At 56.5% G+C, this 22,132-nt stretch overlaps 1 protein-coding gene across 1 annotated transcript in view; it reads right to left on the minus strand.

Annotated features, from left to right (window-relative positions):
- DNHD1 (dynein heavy chain domain 1) overlaps positions 672–22,132 on the minus strand; it is a 65,886-nt gene continuing 44,425 nt past the window's right edge. Inside the window, 18 exon segments of the mRNA XM_021062338.1 lie at positions 672–2,438; positions 2,637–2,756; positions 2,913–3,004; positions 3,696–3,897; positions 3,987–4,109; positions 4,287–4,473; positions 4,671–5,633; positions 5,771–5,949; positions 6,105–6,260; positions 6,381–6,671; positions 8,952–9,405; positions 9,581–10,012; positions 10,120–10,302; positions 10,497–10,646; positions 13,691–13,793; positions 13,873–14,077; positions 14,271–14,479; positions 14,681–16,286. Of these exon segments, the coding sequence (XP_020917997.1) occupies positions 1,165–2,438; positions 2,637–2,756; positions 2,913–3,004; positions 3,696–3,897; positions 3,987–4,109; positions 4,287–4,473; positions 4,671–5,633; positions 5,771–5,949; positions 6,105–6,260; positions 6,381–6,671; positions 8,952–9,405; positions 9,581–10,012; positions 10,120–10,302; positions 10,497–10,646; positions 13,691–13,793; positions 13,873–14,077; positions 14,271–14,479; positions 14,681–16,286 (6,929 nt within the window). The 3' untranslated portion in view covers positions 672–1,164.

The raw sequence follows: 22,132 nt of genomic DNA on the forward strand, positions 1-22,132 counted from the left end.
CACGTGGAAGCAGAGCTCCCGATCCCCCCTCACTCAGGGACACCGTGATCCGTGCAGCTGCTCCGGCTTAAAATCCAGGAGTTGTCCTAGATTTGCCCTCTTTCCTCACGCTTCCCCTTCAGTGCATCCGCCCGTTCTGCTGGCTCCGCCTCCGGAGTACTTCCTAAATCCACCCCTTCTCCATCGCCAGCGTAGGACCCTGGTCCAAACTCCACCTCTACCGAACTGCTTCAGTAGCCTCCCAACGCATCTTCCTCCCTGTTTCTCTGGATTTCCTTCCATCCATCCATCCTACCATCGAAAAGCCAGTGTGAACTTGGAAAGAGATCATTTCCCGTTGAATACTCTCCAGTAGAGTCCGCCTCGTGCTTTTATAAAGTACAAGCTCCTGTCATGAAAAGGCTCCAGACCTTTCCACCCTTTGGGCCCCCTCTGCCCCTCACTCAGTGCTCCAGCCACCTGTCCTGTCCCTTGAACACCCCAAGGTTCTTCCTGCCTCAGACCTTTGTACCTCCTGAGGCTTTACCTGAAACCCTCCTAGATCTTCAAGTAGCTCCCTTTCGAATACTCACCGAGCCTTCCCTGACCACCACACGCGAGGAACTGCTCTCCTCTGGTGACTCTGACACACCCGCCTGCTTTTTCTTTATAGGGATCTTAGAAACATCAGATTTAACTCATTATATGTTGGCCTTTTATCGTCTGTCTCCTGGCATTAGGGCAACCTCAGCGGGGCCTGGAAGAGCACCTGGTTGGGAGGACTGCTCGTAAATCTTCGTCGAATGAACGTAGGACCTTGTGCCTTATTTTGCTTTTGTTTTTGTGTGTGGGACCCACTCAGAGAATCCATCCTGGGGGAGGGGATGCCTGGCCGGGCAGGACCGAGGCATTCCCAGTGATACTGCTAAGTGCCTGAAGAAGTCATCGCATTCCAAAGTCTCTTTAAATATTCCTTGTGGGTCTAGCACAAGTGCTGAGAGCACAGGCGAGGTCCTGGGTGTTACCCCGCCCCAGCACACACCCTCTTCTGCCTTCATTGTCAGCAGGCCTCTCTGCTGCCTTCCCCCTCAGCGTGTCCTGTTCTTGGTGTGCAGGCACCTTCCATTCCTCCTGAGCCTCAGACACCTTTCATCGGCTCCCTCCACCTTTATTTGGGCGGAGGGCTCAGGGCAGGGGCGGACTGCACACATGGACCCTCCGCTGCGCGCAGGTGGCGGGGCTGAGCTTGGTGGGCAGCGGCAGGTGCATCAGGATCTTGCTGCTGTGCAGCCTAGTGGTGCCCAGGGGCCCTTCCATGTACACAGGACAGGAATACACAGCCAGGCCGGCTGGGTGTCGCAGCTCATTAGCCCCCGGGGCCAGGGCGCTGACGCTGACCGGAGGCAGAGGGCTGGGCTGGCCGGAGGGACTGTCCTGCAAGGCCCCTGCTAGCGGGTCCCACTCTGCGTTCCGGAGCTGTAGCCCAATCAGGAGCACCCCCATCTCTGGTGCCCTGGGATTCGGGCCGCTCACCACCTGGGGGCGCCAGAAACCGGTCAGGCAAGGCTCGCGGCCGAGGCCGTGGCGGGCCGGATCCGAGAAGCAGTGGGGCAAAGGCGGGAAGCGGCATGGTGGGGTAGCTGCGAGGTGGCATCGGGCATTGGAGGGACCGCACGAAGATACCTGGAGGTGCAGCGCGGTGTTCAGCTCCTGACGCTTATCGGGGGGCTGAAAGGCGCCCGGGCCGGGGCAGCCAGGTTGACGCGCCAGGGCGACCACGGAAAAGGCAGCCTCCCATCGCAGTGACAGCAGCAGGCGGCGCGGGTGGCAGAAGGCTGACAGGTGAAAGACGCGCTCCGGTGCTTGGGTTCCCACCCGCAGGTAGCGAGCCAACAGCTGCCCGCGGCGCGACAGCTGTCGCAGCCAGAGCCAGGGCGGCTGGGGCCCGGCAGGTGCGTGTGGTCGCCAGGGCGGGGGCAGGCGGCCGGTCCAGAGGGCGCAGGCCACGGCCGCGCAGCGCGGGGAGGCGCACGGCGGCGCGCCCTGCAGCTGCTGCTGCAGGCAGTCGAGGTCCCTCTGCAGCGCGCCCGCCAGCCGGCCCAGCTCCAGCGCCTCGGCCCGCAGGAAGCCGTCCAGCGGCCGCGGCGCGCTCAGCCACCCCCCGCCGCCCTCCTCTGGGCGCGCGGCGGCGCCCAGCAGGGCCTGCAGCGACTCCAGCCTCCGCCTGGCGTGCACCAGGCGTTGCCGCAGCCGCCTCTCGGGGCGCCCGGAGCCCCCGCGGGCCGCGGGAACCCAGGCGGACGAGGTTCGCTGCAGCGCGCGCAGGAGAGCGCGACTCTGGCGTCGCAAGAGCCAGCTGTGGGGGCCAGCACTCAGTCCGCAGGGCCCAGGGTCGGCAGGGGTGGGCAGGAGGCGCATCTGGGCCTTGCACTCTTCCAGAGCGTCCAGCTCCCCTAGTTCTTGGGGGTGGAGTGGGGCGTGAGAGACCAGACCCAAGAGAGGAGGCCTTCCTGGGACGCTTAAGCCGTGGTCCCATAGCTGTGCACACTGCTGCCTCCCCCGCCCCCCTTACTGGAATTTCTCGTGCTATTCCCCTGAGGAAGGTGCCATTTCACCGCTGTTTCCCAGCCCGACACAGATACCCGACTGGCGCTTACCTGGGCTGGGCATCAGAGTGGCCCAATTCCCGCTGCTGGGGCTCAGGCAGGCTTGCGTGAGGCTAATCAGGGCCTCCCTGTCCTTGTCATCTCCCACGGGACCCCCATAGAAAACCGAAGCTGAGGATGAGGTCAGAGCCCCTCGGTTCCAGCCCCTCTACTTTGCAGCCCGTCCCACACCAGAGCTGTGGTTATGTCCCGTCTCAGTGCTCCCACCCCTACCCCTTTCCAGGCTCCCCTGGGCTGGCGAGCACACTGGGGCAGGAGGCATCTCACCGGCCAGCTCCCGCATGGCAGCGCTGGGGTTGCGAAGGCTGGCCGCCAGCTGGCTCTGGGTCTGAAGGACCTGGGTCAGGGTCTCTTGACTCCTGGGAGCAGAGAGCAGGAAGCAGGGTCCCAGCCATCCCGATGCTGAGGGCTCTTCACACCTTTCTCGGGAGCTCCAGCCCCACGAGGGCTTTCTCAGCACCTCAACTATAACTGCTTTCAGCTGAAATCATCCCCCCCCCCAGCAGCCACCCAGCAGTACAGGGCAGAACTTGGGGCGCCATCCTTGACGCCCACCTTTCCTCTCCTTGGCCCTGCCCCCGTGCCGTGGCCTTGTTCCTCCCACAACTTCTGCTGGCCTCCAGCCCTGCCCTGTCTGGTCTGTTCTCCACGCTGTAGCCAGAGTGATCTTTCCAACAAGCAAATCGGATCTGTTTCTTCTCCTCCTCAAAACCCTTAGTGGCTTCCCACCGCCCTCGGGATCCAGTTAGGCCGCTTGTCATGGTCTCAAAGGCCCTTTGCCATAAGCACCCCCCCCCCGCCAGCCCACTGCCTGTCCCCTCGGCCATGCGGACGTCTCCTCCCGCCTGCTGAACCCTCGCTCCCTCCGCTCGCAATGGAGCCGTCTCTGCTGTCCAGACTCAGTCCAGAGCGAGACCCCAAAGTCCTTGGGGAAGCTCTCCTAGGTGTTCCCGGCCCTCCCACTTGGGAGCTCCACAGAGGGGAGTCCCGGCATGTGAAAAATACTCAGTTTGCGGAGTGAGGACAGAGTGGACGGGCGGGGGCTCTCACCAGCGCCCCCTGTGGGCCTGCAGCTTCACCCCGTAGAGCTGCCTGTGCAGCAGGAGGCCGTGCAGGAGGAGCAGAGGCAGTGCTCTGGTTGGGGGCTGCACCCAGGGTCCTTGCTGGGCTAGCTCCACGCTGTCGACCAAGACGTGGCCCAGCTCCAGGGACTGGTCCCAGAAAACAGGCATGGAGTGCTGAGTCAGCACGGCTAGAGGAAGGAGATGCTGAGTCAGCACAGTACGGCTGCCCTCCGGCTCCAGTCTGAGCGCCTGGGGTGGGGTGGGGGGAGCTCCTCACCTGGCAAGGAAGCGGTAGCCTCTGCAGGCACAATAAGCCAGAGACGGAAGTCTCTGTGGACAGCGGTCACACTCCTGCTTGCTTGTTGAGCTAAAAGCAATTCTAACTCCAGGCCCGAAACCACTAGGAGTCAGACATGGGGCTGAGATCAGCGGCTGCACAAGCCTAGGATCAGACTTGAGGCTGGAGGAGTCGGGAGTCAGGTACAAGGGGATCGGGGATCGGCCACGAGATCTGGTTCAAGCTCAGGCCCAAGTGGAGGATCGGGTCCCAGAAGCCATCTCCAGGCAGCAAACCCACCCTTGGCTCCGTCCAACAGCCCCAGCAAGGGCTGTAGCAGCTCTTTGGGCCAGTGTGGCATCAGGTGGCAGTTCTCTAGCACCAGCCAGTGCCCCTTGTGCATAGCCTGGCAGAGACTGCTGACCACGGCCGAGATGGGGTCCCAGGCCTCAGAGCCCAGAGCGATCACCTCCAGATGCCTCTGCCCCTGGGGACAACATCAAGAGGACAGAGTAGCTCAGAGGGTCCTAGGGTGACCCAAGAGACCCAGCGTAGGGCCACAGATGACCCCAAAGTCCCTGAGTAATCCAGAAAGATCCACGAGATGCCGAGAGCGGGGCCCCACACCCATCCCGGCTCCCGGGAGCCCAGTCGCCCTGCGGCCGAGACGCGATAGGCTCAAACCTGCTCCTCTTTGGCAGCCAGTTCCTGGAGGGCAGTCAGGGGATGCAGGGCGGCGGTGGGGTGACCAGCTGGTGGCAACAAGATCAGCACGGGCTGCGTGGCCTGACTACGTGTAAAGGGTATGGTGGGGGCACCCAGGTTTTCATCCAGGGGCCGGCCCAGCAGGCTGGTGGTGCAGGCTGCCAGGGCACTGGCCAGGCGCTCAGGTCGCAGCACACGCCACAGGATCAGCTTCTGGAGGAGGCTGAGTGGGTCTGTCCCGGGCCCGGGTGCAGGACCCAGCACTGTGGATGACAGCGACAGGTAAGCCTGCCAGGTGCTGGCGTGGTTGGCCAAGGATGCACACAGCCCTGCAAATGGGGGCAGCAGCTCCAAGACCTTACACTGGTGCCAGGCCCGCAGCCCCAGCCAGGCTGGTCGAGCCACACCTGAGACTGACTTTCCGTAGCCTGTGCTGGGAGAGGCTGCCAAGCCAGGCCAGAACGCCAGCCTCTCGAGCTCTGGTGCCTTCCTTGACGCCTGAAGCAGAGCCAAGGCACCCAAGGCGCCCACCAAGGGCACTTGGGTCCGGCCCAGGGTAGCGACAGTGCTGCCCAGTAGCTGGTGGGTCAGCTGTCTTTTCAGCTGCAGCAGGTGGCAGCGTAGTTCCTCCTGCTCATGAATCTCACCCTTCACGCTGTTCAGAGCCCGCCTGGTGGCTGCCAGGCAGTCCTCGGGGCTCATCCGGAAGAGCGGTAGCAGGTTCTGCAGTGGGCTGAGGACCTTGACAATGGCCATGCCATGCCGGGCCACGTGCCGATATGGTGCCCACACTGCCACAGCCTGCAGCCTCTGCTCTTCCAGCTCCTCAAAATGGGCACGCAGCTGACACAGCCGCGCCTGGGCTCTCACCATGTGCCGCAGGAACCTGGCTGGTCTCTGATGCGCTGGGCTCTGGAGCAGCAGCATCGTCAGCAGCCGCTGCTACAGAGAGTCACTTGTTGCAGGGATCTGTCCTCCTCTCCCACACAGCCCCCAGGCAGCGTCACTCACCTCCACCCCCGTACCTGGGATCAGCCCCTCCAAAGTGGATCCAACCCACAGACTGGACCCCCAAGCACCTCAGCAGCCTCCAGAGCTTCCCAGGCGTCCAGGAATCGGATCTGCAGGTCCTGCCAGTAGCTCTGCAGCTCAGGACGCTCTATGCACAAGATTTCATGCAGCATCTGTTCTTCTAGGATTTCCATGTTCGTGCCCAGGTCCAGCACATTCAGCCCCTTCAGCCGTTCACAGCCTAGTGCTTGGAGTCACATGGGAGATGCTTAACCCCTTCTCTTGGGCAGAGCCAGGGTGGGGGGCACAGGGAGTGAGGCTCCCTGCTGCGTGCCGTCCTGGGCCAGCCTGAGTGAAGCTGGGGCCCCAGAGCTGTGTGGCAGTGCACCCCCTGGGCCTCACCTTTTCCCAGGGCTCCAAGAGGGAGGCTGGTGCTCAAATAGAGACAGAAGCCGGGCTGCACGTCGGGCGGGCTCAGCTCTTCCCGCCGCCGCAGCAGCCACTGCAGCTCTGGGCACCCCAGGCCCAGCTCCACATTGGTCAGCAGCACGGGCAGGCCTGTGAGGGGGCCAAGGGCACTGTCTCCCCTGTGCCAGCCCCTGGGCCCTCCCCCACGCCACGCACAAAACCTGGCTCTGAGCGGCCCCTCCCTGGCTGAGCGGGAGGACCAGTTCTCACCACCAGCAGCGGCCTCCTGGAGCCGAGGCCCCAGCTCCGGGTCAGCTCCTGAGATGACGAGGAGGAGGCGGGGAGGCGACAGGGGCTCAGCCTCCTGCCTCCCCGCCTCCTCCCCATCCTCCTCCTCCTGTTCCTGCTCCTGCTGCTGCTCCTCCTCGTCCCCCTCCTCCTGGGTCTCGCTCTCCTCCGCCTTCGGCTCTTGCGTCTCAGCACACTCAGTGCTGCTATCACCTTCCTCCTCCAGGGCCTCCTCTTGGGCTTCCTCTGCCTGATCTTTCTGGAAGCCCTTCCCTGTGGCAGAAAGACAAAGAGACGCTCTTGCCGGGGCCGTCCCAGCAAATCTAGCTGGGCTCCTTGCAAGGTCCGTAGCTTAATTACATCTGCAACGCCTCTCGTTCCGAACAGGGTCACATTTATAGGATCCAGAGGTTAGGATGCGCATCTGTCTTTTGGGGTGGCCACCATTCAACCCACTGCAATGTGATACACCAACATACGAAGGATCGTAGGTCAGAAAGACAGAAGAATCTGGGTGCCTGAAGGCAGCATGGAAGCCCTGCACCTGCTTATGGCAGGCCTTCCTATAAATGTGAGGTGGGTACATCCCCTTCATTTAAACCATGACGAGCTGGATTCTGCTTACTGGTCATGAGAACATGCCTAGGGATGTCACGGGTCGGGGGCGGCGGGGGGGGGCAAAGAGGATTCGCTTTTTCTTTTCTTTACTGGGAAGGTGGCCAGCCTGTAGGGCGAGTAAGAAGGTAGCTTTCTGGGTGGGGCTTGGACCGTGTACTCAGTGAACTCTCATGGATTTAGTAGAAGCTCCTGGAACACGCTGGCGACTTAGCTACTTAGATGTGAGAAACAGAAAAAAGCTTTAAGGAAATTCCTCTCTTCTGACAGCAACCTCAGAGCACAGAAGTGTGCACCTTGTTGACTTTATAAAAATGACTCTGTACCTCGTGGCTCACGGAATAGGAAATTGCGGGCTGTTGGAGGGATCTGGAGAATCAGGGAGGCCCGATGCTCCAGGTTCATCCCAAGCATATCTCCGCGCATTCCCGGCTTGACAGAGAACCTCGTCTCTCTCCCCGATGGCTTTAGACACAGCCTGGTTCGCTCCACGGCCAAAGAGCCTGAGCTCGCCCTCAGACGGTGTTCTCACCACAGCTGTGAGGTGAGGGCTGAGGTTTAGATGCGTGACCGTTACTCCGAGGCTTAACGGCATTGGTGGAGCCCCAGAACCAATGTTAAGAGACAGAGGCTGGAAGGCGGGGTTTAAATGCAAGAACGAGAATGTATCGAGATCTCCGGCTCCGGTTACTCACTCGTAGGGTCCGTATACATGAAATCTGCAGGGAACACGATGAGAGGGTCTAGGGGATTCGCCGGAAAACCCCCCGTCTGGTAACAAGAGATCTGTGTGTGCTTAATTTTAAGGCAAATCCTAAGCCCCCATACCCATTCCAACAGGGAATGGACACTGATGGGAGAACAAAATGGGACTCGTGCCCAACCTTCTTTCAGGGGTGGCTCTGGGGACCTTTGGCCCGGAGAAGGACGCTCTCCATCAGCACTCAGGGCAGCCGAACCGATGACGGTTATCTGGGTTTGATTTTGCTTCACTCCGGGGTATCGGTATGGTGCGATCTGGCGTGGGATCTAGCTTAGGTCACAGACTCGCAAAGAGCCGCATCCAGAGCTGATCGAGAGCAGCGAACATCATTCAGCGTTTCTGGACTCGGAACTGGGGGCAGCAGCTCCATGTTACTTGGGGGTGTCTCTCAGCGGAGAGGCGGTAAACTAATGCATAGTTACGCGCATGAGAGTTGCCGAACGGGTGTTTTTATGATGCTCTGTGTGGGCACAGCAGGAAGGGGCGCTGGACAGTCGAGGGGACGGACTTAGTAATGCCAGCAGGCAGGCACTGACGGCGATAAGGACTAACATTTCTGAGAATTATGTGTTAGGCACCGTGGCCGCCTTTGGATGAATTACCTTAACACAGCACTTTATGAGACGGGTATCACCAAGGCCCCCATTTTATCGGCACATGAGTGCAGGCTTAGAGAGAGTAAATACGTCGCCTTCGGTCACACGGCACAGGACAGATACCGGACCGAGAGTCTGCTGCGGAGCGCATGTCACAGACCCTACACCTTCCGTTCGTAGATTGTATTATTCTCACCAGTGCAGCCCCCAGCTCCTCCTTCTGGGAAATAAACACTGTCCTCGTTGCCCTGGGCTCTGCCCTGATGGGGCCCTGACCCAAGCACAACCAATAGAAATATTTCCCCAGAATTCCCCAGCGTGGGATAAACCTGAAGTCCAAGTTCCTTGCAGCGCTGAGCAAGACCAGGGAGGTGGACGATCGGGGGCAGCCAGGTCGACCCAGAATCATTGCCCTATGGGTCCCCAAAGCAACTGGGACCTGGCTGATGACATCTGGGTCACCCTGGCCACAGGGACTCAGTGGCTCCACCAAGGGGACGATGGTGTGTGGTCAGAGGGTGGGCAGCTTTGCAGCCTTGTATTTACTGGGCCCGGCTTCACCTCTGCCCCCACGGGTACCTGGGGCCAAGCATCCAGCCTCTTCTGGAGGCAGCGGGTTCAGCCAGATGGGGGCCTGGTGGCTGGGGTCCAGCAGCAGGGGCCAGCGACAGCTGGAGTAGTGCGTGCGGCTTCGCAGGAGCAGCGCTGCCAGGCGGGCTGACTTTGCCTGGGGCTTCAGCGCTCGGTCCCACTGGAACTGTTCCGATTCCGAGCTCAGTGAGGACAGGAGGCTGAAGGGAGAGCGTGTGGACAGCAGAGGGTTCCTGGGCGGCTTAGTGACCGGTTTCTGCACGTGCTTCAGCGCCTGGGCCACGTCATCAGGGCCCAGGGGCTCCGGACAGCCCCTGCAGAGAGCCAGCCACTTGTCCAGCAGCTCCTGTCGCCGCGCCACTGGGAAGGGACCCAGGTAGCTGATGGCAGCAGAACACAGGAGGGCATCGCCAAGCACGGTTGTGAGGTGTCTCTTCAGCTTCTGGGGTGGAGGGAAGACCGGGGGGTGGGTAGGCGGGGGGGGGGTACAGGCCGAGGGGCCATGGCGAGGGAGCCAGGCATGGTGTGGAGCCTGGCAAGGGGGGCAGGGAGTGGGGCGGCCAAGGGGGCAGCGGGGCGAATTGAACTGGGGGAGGCAGACCTGGGGGGCTGGTTACCTGGAGCTCTGTGGTCCAGGAATGCATGGGTGTGAAGAGTGCGGCCTTGATGGACCACTTGCAACCACGGCCGCTCTGCGTCCGACTGAGCATCTCTCCCACGTGCCTGTAGGCAGCCTGGGCCTCCTCCAGCTTCTTGGTCAGGGCCAAACTGTGCTCTAGCATCTCCTGGGCCTGGAACTGGTAGTGGCCCAGGCGGGCCTGCTCCCGAGCCAGGGTGGCCTCCACCTGCCGCAGCAGCAGGCCCGTGGCCAGTCCTCGGCGCTGTGCCAGCCCGTAGCACAGAACCGCCCAGAGCCAGGCTGCCAGGCGAGCAGCAGGTACGCTCACCGCCCCCAAGGCTGCGTCGCTCATACCTAGAGCCTTCAGAGCTCGGCTTAGCTTTACCATCTCCGAGTCGGTCATCTTCTCTTTGGGAAAGAACACCAGCTCCTGGGAGAGTGTGTGGTAAGAGGGGCGGGGAAGCCACAGAGGCTCTAACCGCCCCCTACCCGCAGGCTCCCTGTTAGGGCTCCATTGGCTCCTCCACTGAACCCCACCTGATAGAAATCCTGAGTGCCCAACAGCTGCTTGGCACTGGCCCAGCCCGTTTCGCGGTGGAACAGGTCACACAGAGCATCGGTCACCTGGACCACAGCCCCCGGGGGTGCTCGGTAGCTCCGAATCTCCTCAAAGTCAGTCACCTGCAGCTGGCTCAGGGGCCCCAGAAACGCCTTGCCCATCTAGAGGAGGAGAGACAGCCTCTTCGGGGTTCTTCCCGGAAGGATCATCTTTGCCCGGGGTCTCCTGAGGGGCCACACCGCAAGCCACCGCCTCCCCCACCGCCTCCTCCCTGACAAGTCAACCCATCCTCTCCCTGGGCATCCGAGAGGGGGTGTCCCCTGCCAAGAGCGGGGCGGGTGGCAGCAGAGCCCACCTGCTCCAGGAAGGCCTCGTGCTGAGTCCGCAGGGCATCGTGCTGCTTGGTCAGGTTGCCAAGGAAGTGCTCCTGCTGCCGACACTCCGCCAGCTGCCGCTTGTACAGCAGCTTGCTCTGCTCCAGCTGATGCTGCACTTCGCCCAGGCTCTGCCAACAGAGTGCAGGCTCTGCCGCTCCAGCTCCTGGACAGGCGGGGCCCAGGGAGGACCTCGGGGGCTCGGACTCAGATGAGCTCCAGCCTTGGTGGTCAGGGTGACCAAGCTGAGCTCCAGATAGGCCGCAGATCCATGCTGAGCCCCGAAAGCATCCCTTACGGGTCTGTGTGTCACACACCCAGTCACGCAGCCCCGAGTGGATGCTTCTGACCTACTACCGGCCTGGGCAGGCTGATCCAAAGTCTGCATGCTTAACCCTTGGGCTACATACATTTTTTTTTTTTTGGCTTATTTTAGGGCCGCACCTGCAGCATATGGAAGTTCCTGGGCCGGGGTTGAATTGGAGCTGCAGCTGCCAGCCTACACCACAGCCACAGAAACGTGGGAGCTTCGTCTGTGACCTACACCACAGCTCATGGCAATGCCAGATCCTTAGCCCACTGAGCAAGGCCAGGGATTGAACCCACGTCCTCATGGATGCTAGTTGGGTTCGTTACCGTTGAGCCATGACAGGAACTCCTCTAGTCTTTCTTGATGCTTCAGAGCCCCTGGACTCAGCCTGTCCTTACAGACTGTTTTGTAATTGCCCGCATGAGCTTCTGTCTTCTAGTAAACCAGGCTCCGTGGATGCCAGAGCAGTGCCTTACCTTTTTTATTATAAGGAGGCCATCTAGCCTAATACTAACAGATGCCAACATTTTTAGGCTCTTGCTATGTGCCAGCACTTTGAAATACTTGACATGTGAGATCTCATTTCATTCTCGTCCTATAACCTCCCTCTGCGTTTTCTCATCCGCAAAATGGAAGAAACAGTGGCCTCCTTGGGAAAGCTGAGGTGAGAATTTCATCTGTCTACCCAGACATGAAACCTACATGCAGACACAGACAAGGATATTAACGAGCGTCTGGACAGCAAATACAGGGTGCCACTGACTTTTGTTGCATACAGAGAGGAAATGAATGAATGAGCCGACTGGATATGAGAGGGAAGGGGATGGAGAGGGATCCAAACGGACCCCTGGGACGTGGCTGAGGTGACTGAGTGGACGGTGGTGCCGCTTCCGGGGCGGGGGGGGGCGGGGGGCGATGCTGAAAGAAGTACACCCTTTAGTGGCTGTTGAGGAAGTGCCCCTGAGACCATGAACCCTCTTATCCAGGCTCTGAGCTTCTTATGCTGTGCTCTCGTGTTGTAACTGACCCAGGGATCAAAGAGCAATAGCACCTCTAAACCAGAGCAGCAATTCCTGGGATTAATCATCAGGGGGCGTAGGGTCCAAGACGAGAAACCGGAATTTGGAAACCATGAGAAAGAGAACCCTGTCCATCTACGAACGGCTTCACTCTTCTGCGTCGCAGTGGCTCTGGGGCTTCAGTCTAAGCCGGTGATCCTCCGCGGTGGGAGGCAGGAGGCACCTGTGCTGTGAGGACCGCCGAGAGCACTGTCTACACCGAGCACAGTGAAAACCGTGTAGGCAGACACCCTAGAGCCCACCGGAAAGGCAGTCAGATGCTCTGCTCCTGAGCTGCTCACCGTCCACCTCACTGTACTTATCCCTGCGCCTTCGTCAAGGGCTTGTGTACGAGGAACGGGAAAAAACGCGATTTTAGAATTCTTAATTGAAAACGAAGGAAAAACTTCTCTTTTATTTTTTTAGGACCCACCTGCGGCATATGGAAGTTTCCAGACTAGGGGTCGAATCAGAGCTACAGCTGCCAGCCTACGCCACAGCCACAGCCACGCCAGATCCGAGCCGCCTCTGCCACCTACACCCCAGCTCACGGCAACACTGGATCCTTAACCCACTGAGCAAAGCCAGGGATCGAACCTGTATCCTCATGGATACTAGTTGGGTTTATAACTCACTGAGCCACAACGGGGACTCCCCAAACTTCTCTATATTTTGTGATAACTTTTTAAAATGACTTTTTATGGCCCCACCTGTGGCATATGGACGTTCCCAGGCTGGGGACTGAGCAGCTGAGCAACACCGGATCTTTAACCCACTGCTCAGGCCAGGGCTAGAACCTGTGCCTTTGCAGCAACCCAAGCTGCTGCAGTCAGATCCTTAACCCACTGCACCACACTGGGAACTCCTGGGAAAACACTTTTAACTAAGAGTGTTCATCTACAGAAGGTGTAATGACCCCACTGCCACCAGTTTTAGCTAGATATGAATAGTTTGTTTTATTCAGATCAGAAAATGCTCTGTATAAGAAAGCAACAGGAGGAGTTCCCGTCGTGGTGCAGTGGTAACGAACCTGGCTAGTATCCACTAGCATCCATGAGGACATGGGTTTGATCCTTAGCCTCACTTACTGGGTTAAGGATCCGGCTATGCTGTGAACGGTGGTGCAGGCCCGGAGCTGCAGCTCTGACTTGACCCCTAGCCTGGGGACTGCCATATGCCACGGGTGCGGCCCTAAAAAGACCAAAAAAAAAAAAAAAAAAAAAAAGGCTGAAAACCATTGTGGAACCGTACTGGGGAGAGGGGAGGAGAAAAGCCTGTCGCTGGGAGTGTCCTGAGGAGGGTGACAGGGACATTCAGGTCACTGAGGTCTAGTGGGCCGCTGCAATCCATTCCCAGCCCTGACCACCTGCGCCCCCCGCTGCAGCCCACGGTGCGTGTCTCTTGGTCTCTGTGCTGCTTTTGGGGAAGGACGTGGTGCAGGGACACAGCGGGGAGGGGACGGCTTCCAAGGGCGAGCCGGCAGCAGCGGTGGAGAAGCGAGAGGAGGACTCGAGGGCGAGGTAGCCTCGAGCAGGTAACCCTGCCCCGCCCGCAGGGGACTCTGTCAGGAGCGGCCAGGGTACGAGGGACAACCAGAAGTGGACGCTTGAGTCCCCTGCGTCTGGAAGAATCTGCCCACTTTCAGTCGAGCCCTGAGACCTCCGAGCCTGAGCGGCAGAGAAGCAGCAGCAGGGATGAGCGACCCCTGGGCAGGGGGGCTCTCAGGAGCCTGAACTGAGCTTCCGGAGGGCTGGTCCCCTGAGGTCCCCTTTGGGCCCCCGCTCTGACCCTGCTGAGCAGGCCTCACCTTGCAGGAGCCCTTCAGCCGCTGCTTCAAGCTGCAGATCAGGTCGGCCTGGGCGCTGTGCTGTTCTGTCAGCACCCAAAGGTTCTCCAGGGCGTTCTGGATCCTGGAGACACAGGGTGCCAGTGAGTGCACCCGAGGGAGCCGAGGGAGCCGAGGGAGGCTCGGGGGTGGGGGCCACTCACCGCTGGGCCTTGTCTTCTAGCCGCAGGGCCATCTGTCGCTGCAGCAGCACGAAGGTGTCCAGGAAGTCCAGGAAAGTCTTGGGGGTGACGAGTGCCAGGTCAGGACACAGGTGCCCCTGGTAGCTGGCGGCCGAGAGGTGGATGAGAGCCATGGCTTTGGCCACGCTGGGAATTGAGGCCTGGAGGTCCAGGTGCTTCAAGGAGTCTGTAACGGGCATGGCTTTAGCCTGGACGTGTGAGCTCTTGGGGAACAAGAAAGAAAAGGGGCCCTCTCCCGGCGCAGGAAGGTGGGCAGAAAGGGAGAAGGGGGCTCAGCGAGGTTCTAGAGAGAGAGGCTTGAGTACGGATCCTCTTTAGAACTGGCCGAGACGAGCGTCGAGGGCAGCTAGAGGGCTCACCGTCCTCAAAGCGTGGGCTCTGGGCACCCTCCAGGCGGTGCCGGGCCACGCTGACCAGGGAATCTTGGTCCCAGGGTTCATAGCGGTCCGTGCTGGCCACGGCTAGCTGCAGGAGCCTCAGGAAAAGGGTGGAGGGCAGCTGTCTCTGGGCCTGGGCATCGCCCAACAGGATGAACAGGTGCAGGTGGCTGCACACTTGCTGGTAGAACCTGCGAGGCAGGAGCTTGGATACCGGCCTCCCCTGGATCCCCGCTTGCCCGCCCAGGTCCCCCCGTCACAACCCTGACCCCTTAGTGCTGACCTTCTGAGCCCTCAGTGTAGCCCTTAGCTTTGGTTCGGTTGGGTTTGGGCCTTTGTGGCCAGGATGGAGCAGGAGCAGAGCGGCCCCTGGGGGAGCTTCCTGGCCTCACCTCTGCAAGAGCCCTTCCTTCCTGCTGTTCTGCTTGGCACCGAGGTTCTCTCCGGGGAGATGCTCTTCCATGCGGTCCAGGTCCGCCTCCGTGTACTGGTCAGGGAACGAGCCCGAGGTGGCCAGGGCCAGCAGACGATGAAGGCTGGTCGGAGCCACATCCTCGGGCACCAGCAGGGCCACCGGCTGGCCGAACATGCCTGCATGCCAGCTGGCGTCCTGCAGACACTGGAGCACGGCCCCCTCTGGCCCAGATGGCAGGTGGAAGAGGCGGGCCTGGCAAATACCAGCAGCCAGAGTGACGGCAGCACGGCGCCCAGTGCTCTGAGCCCCCGAGAGCAGGAGGCCATGCTGCCGGGGCCTGGCCAGCACCCGGACCAGGCGGGCCACGTGCTGGGCCATCGAGCGGCACCGGGTGAGGTGGGGGCTCAGCTGCAGCCGAGAGGCCGAGGTGGCCAGCTGCTCCTCCAGGCTCTCCCAGGGGCGCTCCAGGTACAAGCTGGAGCTCTCCGAGTCGGACCCCACCATCAGCTCCCGACTGAAGACCAGGTCTGAGGGCTTTTCCTGGGGACGGAGTAGGAGCACTGGTAGCAACAGGGGTGAGATCAGGTCTATCTGAGTGGCCTTCTGCCACCAGCTCTTGGATTTATTCGGCTGGAGTCTGCGGCTGGAGGCCCCACTGCCTTCCTCCCGGCCTGGCTCCTGATGGAGGCTGTCCGTGGGCTCCTTCTTTCCCGGCGCTGCGGGTGGTGCCGCGTCACTGGGCGGCGGGTCTGCGGGGACTTCGAGGCCCCTCGGGTCGTCGTCCCCCTCCGTCTCACTGCCGCTGCTGCTCAGGTCCTCCCACGGGGCCAGCTCCCCTTCAGATTCCACTTCGGGCACCTTCTCTTCCTCCTCCTCCTCCTCCTCCTCCTCGCAGCCCTGGTCCAGGCTCTGGGGCGCCGGCCCACCGCAGAAGACGCTCTGCGCGACCTCTAGGAGCAGGTTGGCACAGAAGGAGCGTTCCCCGGGGCTGTCCAGCCGGTCGCAGAAGGTCCTCTGGGCCTCGTGCAACCAAAGGCGCACAATATTGCGTGTGGCCATGGCGATCGCCAGGCGGGTGCCCCGGAGGCCGGACACCCGGCGCAAGTGCTCCTGGTGGCTGGGACAGTCCACCGGACCCCGGGAGCCTGCCCTGCTGGGCAGCAGCTGCAGGCTGCCCAGCAGCTGGCCCACGGAGTGCGGAGAGAAGCGGTAGTGCGGGCGGAGGGGTGAGGGCAGGAAGCAGCGGCCCACGGCCTCCCAGGCGCCCACCGAGGCCTGGACCAGGGCTTTCGCTAGAAGGCCCTGCCGCTCCACGGAGGAGAAGCGCTCAAGCCAGGCCTGGATGCCGGGCGCGTGCCTGCCCAGCAGTGTGGCCTGGGTCATGCTGCCCAGGGCCAGCACCGTGAAGAGTCGAGAGAGGCGCGGGCACAGCGGGCGCTCGCAGAAGCCTGGCACCGTGGCCGTGGCGAGGAAGTTGACCCCGGGCTGCAGCGTCTGCAGCTCCAAGGTGTCGTGGGCGTACACCGTGCCGGCCATGGCCTGGCGCAGGGTCTCCAGCACCGGCTGACAGCTCTGCTCCGGGTCTGAGGGGGGCGAAGAACAGCGGGGAGACCAGGCGTGAGTCCGCTCGAGCGCATCACCCGCCCCCCTCCCCGGCCTCCCCGGGCCTGCTCCCGGCATACGGCGTCCCAGGGGGTTGTATGCATCTGGCGTGTGGGGACCTGGTCACGTCTGAATAAGCTGTGGTCTCTCCCTCTGAGTGAGGGGTGTCATCCCGCTTCTCCCCAAATCCCGCCTCTAGGACCAAGGACAGATTTGTGGGCAGACAGCGAGTAGGAGGGTTTGGAAACTGTGGCTGATGGAGGCCTGATCTGACCACGGCAGACAGAAAAGTGCCACCATCGCAGAGACGCTGGAGTTACAGCATGTGCGCACTTTTGTCAGGTCAACTTTATTAAGACAGTATTGCCGTAGAAGAAAATGTACCCCTTTTCAGGAGCTCCCCAAGTTCTGACAGATGTAGAGAGCTGCATTTTCATCCCCCCACACCCTGTGGCTGTCAACCCCTCTAACGCACTGTCCCAGGAATTTCAGTCTGGTCTGCGGTGGTCGATCACTGCGGATTAGCTTTGCCTGTTCTAGAACGTCATACACAGCGTACAGTTACCAGGTCTGGCTTCTTCCACTCCGCATGATTGGAGAGTCTTCCCTGTTTGGTGTGCGTCGGTAGGTGGGTGGTTCTGCCTCCTTGCTGAGTGATGTCCCATCATGAAAAGGTCACGTTTGTAGATCCACCGACACTGATGGTTTTTTCAATTGTTTCCAGGTTTTGACAACTCAGACTAACGCTGCTGTGGACACTCACGTGTCAGTCTGAGAGCAGTCCGTGCTTTCATTTCACTTGGGGAGTTACCTGTGAGCAGAACTCCTGGGTCTTATACATTCAGTCTGTTGTATCAGTTGACACTCCTATCAGCAAAGTGTGAGGGTTTCTGTTGCTCTACGTGTTGCAAACACTGTTTCTTATCAGTCTTTCTAATTATAATCTCCCTGGTAGGTGCTGAGTGTTATTGCATGTGGTTTTAATTTGCAGTTCACGGATGCCTCATACTGTCAAGCGCCTTTCCATGGGCTATTAGCAAGCATACATTTTTCTTGTGACGTGTCTGCTCAAGTCTTTTAGCTGTTTTTTAAGTATGGAGCTTTTCTTCCTGAGTTGTAAGAGCTTTTTATGTGTTTAGGTGTGAGTCCTTTGTCAGATACATGTATCATGAAGATTTTTCTGTCTATGGTTTATTTTTGTCATTTTCTTAACAGTGTCTTTTATTTTTAAATTTTTTACTTTTTTTGCTTCTTTAGGGCCATATGGAAGTTTCCAGTCTAGGGATCAAATTGGAGCTGTAGCCGCCAGCCTACACCACAGCCACAGCAATACCAGGTCCGAGCTGTGTCTTCCACCTACACCACAGCTCAGGGCAACACCGGATCCTTAACCCTGGGCGGGGCCAGGGATTGAACCCGCGTCCTCATGGACACTCGTCAGGTTCCCTTCCACTGCATCACAGTGGGAACTGCCAGCATAAGGGACAGTTTTTAATTTTGGTAAAATACAATTTTTGTATTTTTTTTTTTTTGTCTTTTTTTTTGCTATTTCTTTGGGCCGCTCCCACGGCATGTGGAGGTTCCCAGGCTAGGGGTCGAATCGGAGCTGTAGCCACTGGCCTACACCACAGCCACAGCAACGCAGGATCCGAGCCACGTCTGCAACCTACACCACAGCTCACGGCAACGCCGGATCATTAACCCACTGAGCAAGGGCAGGGACCGAACATGCAATCTCATGGTTCCTAGTCGGATTCGTTAACCACTGTGCCACGACGGGAACTCCCAATTTTTGTATCTTAAGAAATCTTTGCCTCTAACCAAGTTCACACAGACTTTTCTCCAATTTTTTTAAGTTTTATAGTTTTATCTTTTATAGTTTGGCCTATAATCCATTTATAATTGATTTCTATGGATGTCGTGAGGTAGGATTCAAGGCTCATTTTCCCCCACAGACATGAAGTTGCTCCAGCTCCTCCACTGCCCTCTCCCCATTGAATTTTCTCGGCACACTTGGTGAAAACCAAATGGTAACCCCTGTATATTGGAGTCACTGGTCTGTTCCTTTAGGTCACACCCACGTCCTTACACCAATACCTCACTGTAAGTGGACACAGTAGGTGTCGAAATCAAAAGGTAAGTCCTGTTCTTTTCCTTTTTTTTTAATTAATTTATTTCTGTTCTTTTTCTTTTTCTTTAATTTTTCCGCTGTACAGCATGGGGGCCAAGTTACACTTACATGTATACATTTTTTTTCCACCCTTTGTTCTGCTGCAATTTAAGTATCTAGACATAGCTCTCAATGCTACTCAGCAGGATCTCATTGTAAATCCATTCCAAGTTGTATCCGATAACCCCAAGCTCCCGATCCCTCCCACTCCCTCCCTCTCCCATCAGGCAGCCACAAGTCTCTTCTCCAAGTCCATGATTTTCTTTTCTGTGGAGATGTTCATTTGTGCTGGATATTAGATTCCAGTTATAAGTGATATCATATGGTATTTGTTTTTGTCTTTCTGACTTATTTCACTCAGTATGAGATTCTCTAGTTCCATCCATGTTGCTGCAAATGGCATTATGTTGTTCTTTTCTATGGCTGAGTAGTATTCCATTGTGTATATGTACCACATCTTCCGAATCCAATCATCTGTCGATGGACATTTGGGTTGTTTCCATGTCCTGGCTATTGTGAATAGTGCTGCAATGAACATGCGGGTGCATGTGTCTCTTTTAAGTAGAGTTTTGTCCGGATCTATGCCCAAGAGTGGGATTGCGGGGTCATATGGAAGTTCTATGGATAGATTTCTAAGGTATCTCCAGACTGTTCTCCATAGTGGCCGTACCAGTTTACATTCAACTCCGTTCTTTTTCAAAGCTGTTTTGGCTCTTCTAGGTCTCTTGCATGTTTCCATCTAAGTCTCAGCATGAGTCTGCCGGTGTCTAAGAAAACAGCCTGATGAGATTGAGATTGTTGGGATTGTGTTGAGTCTATAGCTCAGTTTGGGAGAGATGGGCACCTCAGTACTATAGACTCTTCTGGTTTATGGACATGGAGTATCTCTTCATTTGCCCACGTCTCCTTTAGCTCAGCAGTATTTAGTAATTTTCTTTGTATAGCATTCACTGAGTTTTATTCCTAAGTCTTTTAAGCTACTGGATGATATTTAAAATGTTTGATTTCCAGTTGTTTTTAAGATATAAATAATGACTTCAATAGGTTGTATGCTGTGACACTGCTAAATTCACTTATTTAATCTAATAGGTTTATAGTTTGTTTTCTTATATAGATTCCTCCGGACTCTGTGTAGAAAATCATGTTATATCCCCCCTAGAGACAGTATTATGTCCTTTCCCATTTTAAAATAATTTTTTTTTTTTTTGGTCTTTTTAGGGCCCGCACCGTCAGCATATGCAAGTTCCCAGGCTAGGGGTCGAATTGGAGCTGTAGCTGCCAGCCTACACCACAGCCACAGCCACACAGGATCTAAGCTGTGTCTGCAAACCTACACCACAGCTGATGGCAACGCCAGATCCTTAACCCACTGAGTGACGCCAGAGATCGAACTGGCATCCTCATGGCTGCCAGTCAGTTCGTTTCCACTGTGCCACGACAGGAACTCCTATTTCTCTTTCTTATTGCACTGATAGGGATTTCTGGTGCAATGCGAATAGAAGCAGTGAGAGTGGACATTCTTGTCTTGTGCCTGATCTTATGGAGAAAGTGCTCAATACTTCACAGTTAAGCATGTGATTAGCTGTAAATTTTAATAGACGCCCTTCATCAACTGAGAAAATTCCTTTCTATGGCTAGCTTGCTGAGAGTTACAAAGTGTTGCGTTGTATCAAGTGCTTTTTCTATTGATGAGATGATCTTACACTTTTTTCCTTCGTTCTGTTAATGTCATGCATTGCACTGACTGATTTTTGAATGCTGAATCAACTTTGCATTCTTGGGATACTCGCCACTTGATCATGTGTTCTTGTTTTCATATGCTGCTGAATCGTACTTAATATCATTAAGGACTTTTAAAAATTTTTATTTGTGGAAGTTCATGGTCTATAATTTCTTTTCTTGAAGTATCTTTTCAGAACTTGGTATGAGGGTTATGGTATCATTTTAAAATGATTTGAAAAGTTATCTACTCATTTTCTGAAAAAGTGTGCCTAAGTTTCCACTTTTTTCTTAATATTGTGTATAATTTATGTACCCAGCTAACTGGGAATATTTTTATGAATTTAAAAATTTAATAGGAGTTCCTGTCGTGGCACAGTGGTTAACGAATCCGACTAGGAACCATGAGATTGCATGTTCGGTCCCTGCCCTTGCTCAGTGGGTTAATGATCCGGCGTTGCCGTGAGCTGTGGTGTAGGTTGCAGACACGGCTTGGATCCCGCGTTGCTGTGGCTCTGGCGTAGGCTGGCGGCTACAGCTCTGATTAGACCCCTAGCCTGGGAACCTCCATATGCTGCAGGAGCAGCCCAAAGAAATAGCAAAAAGACAAAAAAAAAATTAATATATTCTTTTTCCTCTTGAGATTTTGATAAGTTGTGTTTTTCAAAGCATCTGTCCATTTCATCTAAATTGCTAGTTAGTATATAAAGTTTTTCACAATATTCCCTGGTAATCCTTTTTAATGTCTTTTAAGATAAAACTTCTCTCATTCCTGATATTGATCATTTATATTTTCTCTTTTTATTTCTTGATGTGTGTTACTTGATGCATTCATCTTTTTCAAAGAACCAAATTTTGGCTTTGTTGATATTTTCTATTGTTTGCACTTTTTTCTGTTTCATCAATTACTGCTTTGATCTTTGGGATTTATCTCCTTTTAATTACTTTGGGTTGAACTTGCTCCTCTTTTTCTAGATTCTTAAGCTGAGAATATAGATCACTGATTCCAAGTTTTTCTTCTTTATTTATTGAGTTCCCACGCCAGGGATTGAATCCGAGCCACAGCTACAACCTACTCTGGATCCTTTAACCCACTGCGCTGGGCCAGGGATCTAACCACACCTCTGCAGCAATCCAAGCCGCTGCAGTAGGGTTCTTAACCCCCTGTGCCACAGCGGGAACTCCTTTTCTAATCAAGGACTTTAAAGCTTATAGACTCTCCAAGCACTGCTTAAGCTACATCCCACACATTTTGATGTGTTTTGTTTTTTATTACTATTCAGTCCAAAATATTTTCTAATTTGCCCTGGAGTCTCTTTGATGCATGAGTTGCTTAGAAATGTGCTAACTTCAAATAGTTGGGGATTTTCTAGGTATCTTATTGTTACTGGTTTTTAATGTTACAGAGAAAATACTCTGTGAAATTTAATCCTTTGAAATTTGTTGAGCCTTGTTTTGTGCCTACGGTCTCTGTTGGCGGGGGTTCCGTGTGCACTTGGCCGTCGGTGGGCATATGTCTCTAAGAGTCGGCGTGGTGAACCGTGTCAGAGCTACACGCTTATGTCCTCTATCCTTGTTCTGACAGTTGTTGAGAGGGGCATCAGACCTCCTACTGTGATTTTAGATTTGCTCTTTCTCTCTCGTGACTCTCCATTTTTCTCTTCACATATTTTGAAGCTCTGGTCAGGTAGGGACACGTTCAGGGCATTTATTTCTCCCTCATTAGAGATCGTGAGAGCTCCAGTTCTTTACAATACTGCTTGTCCTGAAGGGCTTTGGTATTAATACAGCCACATAACTTTCTTTTTTTTCCTTTTAAGGCCACATACCTGTGGCATATGGAAGTTCCCAGGCTAGGGGTCCAATGGGAGCTGCAGCTACCAGCCAACGCTATGGCCACAGCATCGTCAGAGACGAGCCGCATTTGTGGCCTACACC

Source organism: Sus scrofa, chromosome 9, assembly GCF_000003025.6.
Source record: "Sus scrofa isolate TJ Tabasco breed Duroc chromosome 9, Sscrofa11.1, whole genome shotgun sequence".
NCBI lineage: Eukaryota > Metazoa > Chordata > Mammalia > Artiodactyla > Suidae > Sus > Sus scrofa.